Source organism: Primulina huaijiensis, chromosome 13 (genome assembly GCF_012295235.1).
Source record: "Primulina huaijiensis isolate GDHJ02 chromosome 13, ASM1229523v2, whole genome shotgun sequence".
Classification (NCBI taxonomy): Eukaryota; Viridiplantae; Streptophyta; class Magnoliopsida; order Lamiales; family Gesneriaceae; genus Primulina; species Primulina huaijiensis.
Window position 1 is genome coordinate 2,605,102 of NC_133318.1, and position 12,347 is coordinate 2,617,448.

General features: G+C 33.0%; 2 protein-coding genes across 2 annotated transcripts; both read left to right on the forward strand.

The window, feature by feature from the left end:
* The first annotated feature begins 136 nt into the window (after positions 1–136).
* Positions 137–5,279, forward strand: LOC140991443 (CBS domain-containing protein CBSCBSPB1-like). Its single transcript, XM_073461400.1, has 15 exons — positions 137–248; positions 351–534; positions 1,359–1,527; positions 1,662–1,794; positions 1,886–2,056; positions 2,196–2,274; positions 2,391–2,504; positions 2,605–2,671; positions 2,918–3,023; positions 3,125–3,183; positions 3,910–4,013; positions 4,086–4,219; positions 4,419–4,504; positions 4,586–4,675; positions 4,865–5,279. The coding sequence occupies exons 1-15, from the start codon at positions 191–193 to the stop codon at positions 5,042–5,044; spliced, it is 1,734 nt and encodes a 577-aa protein (XP_073317501.1). The 5' UTR covers positions 137–190; the 3' UTR covers positions 5,045–5,279.
* A 2,668-nt stretch (positions 5,280–7,947) lies between these two features.
* On the forward strand, positions 7,948–10,006 carry LOC140991682 (thylakoid lumenal 17.9 kDa protein, chloroplastic). The gene is made up of 4 exons (XM_073461779.1): positions 7,948–8,327; positions 9,279–9,396; positions 9,492–9,561; positions 9,774–10,006. Exons 1-4 carry the CDS (start codon positions 7,993–7,995, stop codon positions 9,992–9,994), a joined length of 744 nt encoding a protein of 247 aa, XP_073317880.1. The 5' UTR covers positions 7,948–7,992; the 3' UTR covers positions 9,995–10,006.
* The last annotated feature ends 2,341 nt before the right edge of the window (positions 10,007–12,347 follow it).

Consider the following 12,347-nt stretch of genomic DNA (forward strand, 5'->3'; position numbering starts at 1 on the left):
ATTGATTTACAGACGGACCATATTTATACGGTTCAATGATGAGCAAAAAAGAACCTCAATACAAGTGCGAGATTAGTGGCTTACGTGTCTGTTCTCTATTGGCTAATAAACATATCTTAATTATTAAAAAAAATGTAAAATATAAATAAATAGAAAAATCCTGGTCCCTCCTTTTTCTTTTCTTACAACGATGGAAATTCATTCATGTAATCGATTCCTCTTTGACTCGTTCAATACGATTACAACAGGCATGTTACTTTGCTCTAATTAATCCAATCTGATCCTGAGTTTTTTGTTTGTGAACGACTGATTTTGTTTTTGTTGTTCCCGGATTTGTGTACGATTGTTAGGTGGTGAATTGCTGTTGATCGAGTTGATGATGACAAGTCAAGGAGGATTATCTTCGCGGAAAAGCATGTCGTTGAACAGCTCATCGTCTCAGGCCAGGAGGAAGGCCGCCGCGGCTGCGGCGGAGAACGGTGGCGGAGGAGATTCGTCGTCTCACCGCAAGTCTCTGTCGGCTTCCCGTTCAATGTATGCTCTGTATCTAATTTTTTTAAAGAAATCAGGATGTTTCTATGCTTTGTTATGTTGTATTAATTCTTCAAAAATTTATTGGAAATGCTAGCGAGTCTTTTTCTTATTGCACGCTTGTACTACTGAATGGTGTCGATGCCTTTTGAATTCAGTTTTAGCAGATTTTTCATGTGGATACCGAGGGATGTAAGGTGTGTGTTTGCACGCGTTTTATTTTAGCTTCTATGCTGCTTTATCGTGCTTATTTGGGTGAGAAACGTGTCATTTGCTTGGACTGTTGAATCCTGAGATAGCAAACTTCATTTGGAACTGGTGGTATGGTCAATTTTGATGGAAATGCCAAACCAAATTTTTTTATGAATATAAAATTGCTTCGACGATCTACTTTACAGAAAGTAAAGTTAGGAGATTTTTATCCCTTTTATGTGCCTGAGTTTATTATCAAGCGCTGTCATGAAATTGAAATTTGAGAGGGATCTGCAAAGATAATGAAACATATCTTATTAGTTGATAGTGATCAATGTTAGTTAACAACCTCTTCTTGTCTATAATTGCCAGACGCGTGAGGTCAAAAACCATGTTTCATCATACATTGGTAATCACCGTTCACCGTAAAAGTCGAGGACATTAGTGTATTCTATTTAATTCATTGCCCAACAGGCTAATTTCAATGTTTATTTATTTCTTTAATTTTTGGAGTTACTATAAATGAAACAATTAACAACTTTCTTCAGTGTTTGAGTGCATGCGTTTATAGAATAAAGTTTTGTTTGTTGATAGTACTATAAACATCTTAAAGTCCTTCCTCACATTTTCAACAGGGGACTGACAGGAGAACGAACAGTGAAGCGATTACGGTTGTCAAAAGCCTTAACAGTACCTGATACTACTAGTATCATTGAAGCTTGTCGTAGGATGGCTGCACGTAGAGTTGATGCTTTGTTGCTGACTGATTCAAATGCTTTGCTGTGTGGAATCCTGACAGATAAGGTCTGACTCAGATGGACGTAAATGACAGAACTAAGCGCTTTGGATTTTTATTTGCAATTTTATAATTTACTTTTAGTAGTTTCGTTTCACCGAAAAATGAAAAATTTGTTGTTTCTGGCCCTTTTTCGTCAAAGGATATAGCTACAAGAGTAATTGCACGGCAGGTTAACCTTGAGGAAACACCCGTTTCCAAGGTTATGACAAGGAACCCTGTGTTTGTGCTTTCTGACACTCTTGCAGTTGAGGCCCTTCAAAAGATGGTTCAAGGTTGGGTTTTCATCTAAACATAGCTCATCAGACCCCAAGAAATTTTTTTATCCTCCGCCCCTACCATTTTAATGCCATAATTTGTCCACAGGAAAGTTTAGACATTTGCCAGTTGTTGAAAATGGAGAGGTGATTGCTTTACTTGATATTGCAAAATGTCTGTATGATGCTATAGCTCGTATGGAAAGGGCATCTGAGAAGGGAAAAGCCATCGCGGCTGCAGTTGAAGGCGTCGAAAAACACTGGGGAACATCAGTATCTGGTTGGTGGATGATGTTTCTTTTCAGTGTTTTTTTCCACTGCATTTTCTCACTTTTGTTGACTCTATGATCATATATGTTCAGATAATCAGTTTGCTCGACTATTTCAGAACTTACCTTTTTAAACTGGATGATGTGTAGGCACCAACACATTTGTTGAGACACTTCGGGAGCGAATGTTCAGACCCTCCTTGTCCACTATAATCTCTGAGAATTCAAAGTAGGTAATATCTAGACTTGTCTTATTAAATTACTTTTGAGTCTTATGACCATTAGAAATTAATCACTGTAAAATGGGATTTACATAGCCTTTTTACCCCATCATTCTGTTGATAGGATTGTCACACTTGATCCAAGCGACACTGTTCTAGTTGCAGCAAAGAAGATGCTTGAAATTCGGACTAGCTCTGCTGTTGTAATCATAGAAAACAAACCACGAGGAATACTAACGTGAGTTATGAGGTTTCTCTAATGTTGGAATTTTATTAAATGTTTCTCGACATGATAAAGTTAAGATAATTTGAATTGTGTGCCTTCTTACTCTTGTTAGTTCAAAAGATATGTTGATGAGAGTAATAGCTCAAGATCTTCCTCCAGAATCTACTCTGGTGGAGAAGGTGATGATCTTCCCGCTTCTTCCTGCATCTCTTTTTAGAGAATTTGTTTATTCTGCATGACTTTTAAATATATTTTGATCATTAGATGATAATCATTCAAATTCACGCTTGAATGGTATCAGCTGAATGGGCTGTATAATAGCACAAATAACCTGCAATAATATTCATTTGCCTATGTTTGTCTAGATGCATATTGACCTGTAACTTCTTTCTCTATCTCTCTCCTCTCCTATATTAATTCTTCAGGTGATGACCCCAAATCCGGAATGTGCTACAGTTGATACCCCTATTGTTGATGCCCTTCATACCATGCACGATGGAAAATTTTTACACCTTCCAGTTGTTGATCGAGGTAGATACATTTCTCTATTTTTGCTGTAAGCTGATGGAAAGTAGTGTTATGATTTCATTGTTCTTTACAATGTACTTGACAAATGCAAATGAAAATCACAGATGGAGTAGTTGCAGCTGTTGTTGATGTGCTTCATATAACTCATGCTGCTGTCGCCACAGTAAGTCAGTAATATTCGATGATTTTAATGCCGGGAAAAATTAATGAATTGTGGGTATTAAATTTTCCGCTGATGAATTAGTAAAGGCATGATTATTTTATCATGTCCCAGGAATATCATTTATCCCTAAACTCTCCTCTTATTAGACCAGTCTCTGAATAATGTGGTGTTCTTTAGCCGGACTCAGAGCACTGTACAAGCAGAAAAGCTCCCTATCTCTTTCTTGCCATATCTGGTGCCAAATTAGTGAAGTTTCTTGGGTATACAATAGTTCGCAATTTTTCAACAATCTATGGAACATATTTCTGTTGAAACACACTAACCATTTTTTGCTGAGAGTGGTTATCATGCCTGTTAAACATCTTGTGTCTGAAGTTTGAACAATTTTATAATATTACGATAAAATTCATTGTGCATCATATTATCCATTTACAAACTTGGAACATTATTGAACAATTATAGAATATATATACAGTTTATGATTCTAGCTGAATTTGGATGAAGGCCGACCTTTGTTGTCTACTTATGTGGTATGATGAGCAAATCCTGTTGCAATTCATATTAACTAACAGTTAGATCCCTGACGTGTGCGAATATATGCATCATTCTTGCTATTTCAGATAACAATCAACTTATTTGGTATATTTTACTTATTGATTGAGTTGTCAATGAATAACGTGTTAGTTTTGTGAAGATTATATTGGCTGATTGATTGTAGTTATCCAGGTTGGTAATACTGCTGGAGTCAATAATGAGGCAAATAATTTGATGCAAAGGTTCTGGGATTCTGCAATGGCTTTAACTCCAGATGACGAGGATGAGACCCGAAGGTTGTGCACTTTATATTAGATACCGTTTGTGGATTTGAGGATCTTCTCTTACATTTATGTATGATGTTTCAGTGAAAATTCATTGAAGATGCCTTCTGACGGAGGAGAGACTGGCCGATCTCTTCCCTATCCTTCTTCCACCGCACCGAATAATTTTGCTTTTAAAATTCAAGACAAAAAAGGAAGAATGCATAGGTTTATATGTGGTATGTTTAGGCGCAACTTCTTTTTAATGAAAACAAAGCCTTCTGGCTCTAATTGTGTTGCATTAATATTTCATTTGAAATACACAACTGTGCTACAAACACTTGTTTATCTTTTCATCCAAGTCAATAATACTGGCCATTTTTTGTTCCACGCCATTAAATGCCTATTTAACAGTTCAAGTCTGAATTCTGATTTTAGATACGCAGAATATGGCTGAACTCATAACAGCCATCCTTCAGAGAATAGGAGACGAGATTGACCGTAACAACCTCCCACATATTCTGGTTAAAAACTGCCGATAAACCTCAATTTCTACTTTATTTTTTCGTTTTCCGTAAATCTTATTAATTGTCATCATTCTGCAGTACGAAGATGAAGACAATGACAAGGTCGTACTTGCATCAGACGGTGATCTTCAAGCAGCTGTAGACCATGCAAGATCAGCCGGTTGGAAGGTATCAAAGATTTTTTCTCGACTCAGTAGTGTTATATGATAAAAAAAAACAAAAAGAAGCCCAACACAAATTAAATCAACAGGTTTCCCTTTATGGTACACTTGCATAGCTCATCGGTGTGGCACTTCCCTTTTCTCTCTATATCTCTCTCTCTTTAAACTGATGAGTCTGATTTACTGAACTTGGCAGGGATTGAAATTGCATCTAGACTATTCAGGAACTCCTGTTCGTCGAAAGGGATCCAACTCCGGAGGCCTGGAATATGTCCAAGCAGACGCTTGGGCTTCTGCATACAGCACTGTTGCAGCTGGGGCTGCAATAGTTGCTGGTTTAGGTTTACTAGCATTCTTGAAACGAGCTGGAAATTGACCTTTTCGAGTAATATCCAGCTGCCTGCGGCGAACTTATTCAATATTTTTTTAGGTTGCACACGAACTTGAGTGCTATATCTCTATTGGATCTGTATATCGAATATGCATAGAGAGTGTTGATATCTTCACCTGCTGCATGAATGTTTGCGGGTGTGATTCTGACGAAAAATGGATTTGGTCATTCGATAGCTTGTTGAGAATGGAGTTCTGTTTCTTTGTGTATAAATTTGAAGTTTGGCTTGTATATTATAGTCCTTTAAAGGCACACACACACACAAAAAACAGAACGTGTTACCCAAATTTCTTCTTATCCTTTCAATTTTGGAGGTAGTTGTGGTTCCCAAATTATAATATTTTTAATATCATGTGTATAATTTTTTATTTTACAAAAGATAACCTAAAAATTTGTATCTGGAATGTACAATCAATAGAAGGAAAATAAATGTTAAGTCTTTGGGTATTTAGCGAGGGAGTAAACAAAATTTATATATATTTAGAACAAGTCAAACAAAAATATTGCAGTACAATAATTCAATATGAGATGACATGTATAAGTAGTATTGTATCGTTATGAAATATTTTATTAAGTGAAATGCAATATTTGTTCAGGACTTTGAGATGAATATCGTGGGCTAGAGAGGTGGCTTTCACCAACATTTGGTGTAACATTTTTCTCCACGTACTCAAGTAAGATCTATACAATCGATAATTTACGAGCCAATGTGAATTCACATTTTCGAACTGAAATCACATTGTTCAAATGAATCATGTACCCGAGTTTAAACCTGTTGTTCATTGGACTCACTTTCCGGATGGAGACCGCGTTGTCCAGTGAACTAGCAATTCGATACATAGATCGTTGTCGAGGACTCCAGTCATTCATTACCATACATGAACTAATAATTCTAGAAATTCAAATATTCATAACAATATGATCAATAAATGTGAGATGCACAATATGATACAATATATATGAATAAATCGATAATTTATAAAAATTTAATTTAAATTCCAGGCCGAATGTCAAAAGAGCCATAATTGAAGGAAAAACCAGTAATGAATTCGCTGTAGAAACCTCACCTCGATGACTTACTATTTCGCCCCGTAAATGAGCTCAATCCAAGATAATTTCCTACAATATAATTTGAGCAACTTTAGACTGGGTAGGATCGAGAGTAGATGTTAGAATATTTTGATATTCATTTTTGTACAAATTTGTACCAGATAGTTTTGGTTAAAATTTTATAAATTCATATTAAATCAAATATGTGTCCAAAAATTATGAAACTTCAACATATGGCCGGAATTATGCCGGAAATTGATCGAAAAATGTGAAAAAACAGCTCCTGGCCAGTGTGTGTAGTTGTTCCGGTGACCACACGTGACTACATTTTTCTAGACAAATGTATTTTTGGACGATCTACAACGTTTATGTTTAACACTTTTCGAAATTTGGAACCGATTAATAGCGTAATTTGAAAAATTTGAATGACTGTCAAGCTCGTTTTGGATGGCCAAAATCAGTATTTTCAGAAATTTTGAGAATGATGAGCCGACATATATGTGAACAAAAAAATATTTTGAACACTTTAGGTTTCATAACCAAACTGAAAATCGTTAAAGAAAAAAGAATAAAATAGGCTGAACATAAGTACCTTAAACACAATTTTTTTGTAATTTTTCTAGAAATTGTTCTTCGCGGTTCTTAATTAGCAAGGCACAATCGATCAATTATTTTGTTAAACCTCAACACAAGATATTTTCTGGGTAGGAGATGATTGTTGTGTAAATATATGAAATTTTTGGACAAAGTCTGGTATTTTTCCTTTAATTTTATCTCTCCAACAACCTATTTTATCTCTCTACAACACTATATTATTTCACTCACTAAGACACAAAAATTGGCCAATTAAATGTGAGGAAAACAACTTGGAAGGGGTCTATTTATAGGCAAGTCATATGTCTTTCATCCTATAAAATTATGAAATATTTTTATTTTATTTTGGATATTAGAGGAGGTGGAGTGTTTAAACAAACAATCTATATTATATTATATTATATTATATAAGATATAATATTATATAAAATTATTAAATAGTAGAATTATGTTATTAATAATATTTTATATAATTATAATTAAATCTTATATAAGTATTTTTTTAAAATTATTTATTAATTAAGCATATTTAATGTTTTTTATTGTTCAATTTATTAACTTTTACTTGTAAAATAATAAAATTCATTTCATATAATTAAATTAATATTATTTAGAAATAATTTTATTTATTTAATAATAATAATATTATTATTATCCAAATCTATTTATTAAACTTTGATTAAACACTTCAAAATTTTTGTAGTGTTACAACTGCAAAAATCTTGATATTGTTGGATTTATGTATCAATATACCTCGGCCCCAATCTGAATACACCAAGAAAAAAATTCAATTGATTTAAGGGGAAAAAAATTAAAAATATATTGTTGTCATAAAATTTCAAAGAAATTAAATTTCTTTAAAAATGAGGAGGTATCTTGTGAGACGATCTCACGAATCTTTATACGTGAGACATGTCAACTCTACCGATATTTACAATGAAAAGTAATATTTTTTCACGGATGACCCAAATAAGAGATCCGTCTCACAAAATACAATCCGTGAGATTGTCTCACACAAATTTTGATCTTAAAGAATTGAGTACATTGAAAGTAGAGTAAATTGACATTTATGTAACATTTAATTCCACGTTACATTAATAATTAGTCATCATATATATCAAATTTTAACGATTTCTAACTGCAACATAATTATGATTTGTTATATCAATAACAATTTTATAGAAAATAAGATAAATGATTTTTTTTATTGAAAATGTAAAAGAAAAGGGACAAGTTCTAAAAAAAATCAAATTAAGCAACTGAAAAAACTGAATTGATAACCTCCAAAAATGATGTTGGGACTGAGGATTCATCATCATCTTCCTGCCACATTCTTCATCTCCAAACTATCCCAAAAATCTACCACAAAATCTTCTTCGACAAATATTCGGAGTAATTATGATTATAATTTCAAGAATCGACACTGTAAAAAAGATGATAGTGGCACGAATTTAAGGCCTTCCAATTGGCCTAACAACCTCATCTCTCTGGCAATTGCTGTGGCTTTGATCACTCCACTGCCTTCTTCAGCAATTCCTGCTTCCGGCGCCAAATCCCTTTCACTTCCTTCCGCCGCTACTCCGTTCTCGCAGGCCCAGAATTTCCCTACTGGACTGGAAGATGGGTATTTTTCGATGTTCTCTGTCCTTAAATTTTACTTGGTTTCTTGTGTGTACTTTTTTTCATTTGCTCTGCATGCTTTTTATGTTGAAAATATGTTGCTGGTTAAAATACGAAAAGGGTTATTGCTGAATTTTGTTTTTCTACGTAATTTTTCCTCTTCTTTGGGAAGGGCATGGTGCTATGGCTTAGAACATAATGCTTAATGAATTATTTGTTTTTTTCCTTGTGTTGGTGTAAGCTCGAGCTTTGCCATTTATGAAAAGACAATAATTTTCAATCCTTGTGACCGAGTATGCCATTATTGCTCCTCAACTATTACAATCGGGATTCATCACTTCAGTAGATTTCGTTGTTCTTAAGAAATTTTCATGTGAAAACTCAAGTTGTGTATGATACTCAATTCATACTTAGATCTTCATCTAAGTCATCTGACAGCATTGTTCATTTGAGCGTGTGATTGTAAATTATTTTTATGTAAATATGTTTTATAAATCAACAATATCGCAACTTAGTTGAAAACATGAAATGAAGTTTGATGCACAGAGGTTAACAAAATCAAATCAAATCAAACTTGAATGTATACCGTGTGTCGGTCATCTGGTATTCACTAGGCGTAAAACAGTATACCATGTGTGTGTGTGTGTGTCTATATATAAGTCAAACCAAACACACAGCAGAAGATCTTTAAAGAAGAAAAAGAAAGGAAAGGCTTTTGAGACTTCTGCATCTAAACATACTCCAGTACACTCGGGGGCAATCGGATTGAGAATCCTTAAGTCTTTTATTTACATGAGTGCTTGATGTATGCTTAGTCTCTTTTATACTCAATAAGTTGTGTTCATGAATCGTGATCAACATTACCTTTTTGAGTTTGCTAGGAATAAGGGGTCCTTTCAATCTTTTGCAGTTGGATCAAAAGACTTATGACTAATTCAATGATCTTTTATGGCAGGAAAATCCGACCTTGCCCTTCAATAAACCCAGGCTGTGTGTCAAGTAATCCTAAGTCATCAAGCTTTGCATTTCCATGGAGCATATTGGGGAATTCTACCAATAGTTCTGCTGTTCAGGTTTTAAGGGTTCGGTGTTTTCGTAACTAATTATGTCTCCTAAACGAAGGATCTTGTAGTACTAATTAAAACACATTTTCATAATGACTTACCAGTTATTGGAAGATGCAATTCTTAAAACACAGAAGAATGTGAAGCTTCAGCCAGTTGAAGATACACCTTCAGGTGATTAAATTTGTTAAATGGGATTATAAAAATAAGGAATTTAGATGCATTGGCTCAGGGAGACATAAGGGGACCTGTATTATATCCCCTTATATTATGCATAACTTATATCCCATGGGCTAGAAAATGATGAGTGAAAATTGTGGATTGGTAAATTTCGTTTGTTTGTTTGTTTGTTTTTGAAGTTTTATGATGGTGTGAAAAAAATGTAGGTAAATATTTGCAAGCTGAGGTGGATGGAGGATTTGGTCGAGACGTTCTTGAATTTCTGGTGAATGGAAACGTGGTTGCGTTTCGAGCTATGGCTACCAAGGTTACATATGTGTATCCCTTCACGACGGCCTTAGGCGACTCAAGAGGACAGGAAGAAAGAATGAAGAAGATTGTGAATGAGTTAGGATGGTATGCTCCAAGTTTTGATTATATGGATTAGGTAGCAACAAAGTCCTTGAATATAATTATCAATTATTATTTGAAGAAGAAGATTGTTATTTTTGATCATGTCATGAATACCAAAATGTTTTTTTTAAAAAAATTTCCAGTAAATAGCTAAATATCAAGTATTTATTAATCAAAACTTAATATACCTTCAAAAAAAAATTCATGCTAAAAACAAGTCCAAATTCTAACAAAGTTCTCAGTTGGCTTTCTGCTAAAAAAACTTGGCATGTATGTGTATAATTTATATTCTCATCTCTAACATGAAGTCAAGTATATTTAAACATTCTTAGAGCAGTGGTTGAACAAACCCATCGTATAAAATTTACTAAAAATGCCTTGAAAATTCTAACAAAAGTAAAACTAACTTATTCATCAAAAAATAAAATAAAATAAAATTGAACTAACAAGACAAACATGCTTAATAGTAATTAAGGCACGAAAATAATCTTATACCTAGTCAATTCCAAATTACCAAAAATTTGGAACTTTAAATTGAGCGACAAAATGAGGTATGGAGAAAGGGGAGAACAATCTTTGTACCAGCAAAAAAAAAAAAAACTAATAATATTGTCATTTTTCTAATATATATTCTTTAATAAACCAAATCACCACACAATTCCTTGAATATTATATTTTTCCTAAATTTTTTAATAATAAAAAAGTTTAATATGTGTACATAATCAAACTAAATTGTAATAAGTAAATATAACATAAACATATTATCATATCAGCCAAAGAAATTGTATTTAGCCATAAGAAAGACTTATTGCAATTACATTTAGGATTTTATAATTAAACTATTAATATTATTTGTTTTTGAGTTGAAAACAAACTAACATGTAATCATATAGTAGATTAATCAATCAATACCATAAAATATTGAAATGGTCTTCATCGTGGGTGTATAAGCCCACAAATGTCCCCATGAATTCTCTCCAAGAAAGCTGAAATTTCAACATCAACCTTTGTAGATGAAGATCTTATTAGTATTTTTTTTTTTTGTGAATAAGAAACACATGGATAATCATTGTGTGAAAAAATTTTATGTTCTTTAGACGGTATCCATGTGAGTTAATTATTATTTTGTGCATAATTGTTGTCCCAGGGTGACAAAGTCTGTAATGCCATAATTTGAAGCTTTGTTGGTAAAAAAACTTTTGGTTTGCGACAATGTTTGCTTCGATAATTTTTATTATTGTAAAATGCATATCAAAAAGGAGTGCACATGATTTTTCTTTTATATACTTCCGGCTCGATACAATAGATGTTATGCAAATTTATTCAACATTATTCTCCTTTAATGTTTCAATGTGGTATCCATTTCGACGGATATATTTAAAGTTAAGAAAATTTCTACTGGACTTACTAACACTTATAGTGCATTTTCAATGTAGAGGCTTGTATCATTTGATAAAATAATTTTTTCCTTTCCATAGCCTTCAATAATTTTTTATGCACTCATTTTTGTTGTAACATTATTTTCAGCTAATGTTAATCAAAAAAATAACTTTTATTTTTAAGAATATTATGTGTTATATCACTCTCCACTAGACATTTATCATGATATGACATCATTAGTCTAAAATAAAATATAATTCAATAAGCTATGACTTCAATAAAATATAAATATAATGAAAGGTTTTCAAAGTAAATGTTTTATTGAATAATAATATAAAAAAAACTCAAATAAAATTCAACGTCATTCCTAGAACACCATCCCAATGTTATGTTATGGGTTAATTGTGTATCAGTACCTTTTGTAAAAGAGTTTGGGTTTTAGTACCTGGAGAGAGAAATTTTCTTTAAAAATACCAAAAATGCCCTTATTCCCTATTTTCTTTTAATTGATCCTCACGCGCTTTCAAAATGGTATCAGAGCCGTAGGTTAATTTATTTCAAACACAATATTTATTATTATAAAGAAACGAAATGTTTGAGGAGGAGAATTTCGAAAATTATGAATCCGAACTTAGGTTCGAGAAAAATAATTTACAAGGATTATTCCAATATTTTGGAATATACACAAGAACATCTAACGATGGTTAGATATCCAGAGCAGAAAAGGAATCCTCAGCACCCTCAGGTAAACTTATGATTCAATCTAATAAGTTTATGGAAATTGTACCAGATTCTTCTAAGCTCTCTTTAGATCTTAGAGAAATTTAGAAAACAGTACAAAACTATGGCAATATGCTATATTTTGTACCGCAACGAGTTGAAAAAATCCTTGAAAACCAGGAAGAAATTCTTGGAATATTAAAGGATATTCAAACAAGAATTCAGAAACTAGAACAACAACCAGGTTCTAGTAAAAAAACTTCAGGAGGATGGTTACCACCATCATT

Excerpts from the sequence above, each read along its gene's own strand:
- LOC140991443 (XM_073461400.1), top strand. The coding sequence starts at position 191 with ATGGAAATTCATTCATGTAATCGATTCCTCTTTGACTCGTTCAATACG. Across the intron at positions 535-1,358 it reads CTGTCGGCTTCCCGTTCAAT|GGGACTGACAGGAGAACGAA; the intron begins GTATGCTCTGTA and ends CATTTTCAACAG. Across the intron at positions 3,024-3,124 it reads CCTTCCAGTTGTTGATCGAG|ATGGAGTAGTTGCAGCTGTT; the intron begins GTAGATACATTT and ends TGAAAATCACAG.
- LOC140991682 (XM_073461779.1), top strand. The coding sequence starts at position 7,993 with ATGATGTTGGGACTGAGGATTCATCATCATCTTCCTGCCACATTCTTC. Across the intron at positions 8,328-9,278 it reads CCTACTGGACTGGAAGATGG|GAAAATCCGACCTTGCCCTT; the intron begins GTATTTTTCGAT and ends CTTTTATGGCAG. Across the intron at positions 9,397-9,491 it reads CCAATAGTTCTGCTGTTCAG|TTATTGGAAGATGCAATTCT; the intron begins GTTTTAAGGGTT and ends ATGACTTACCAG.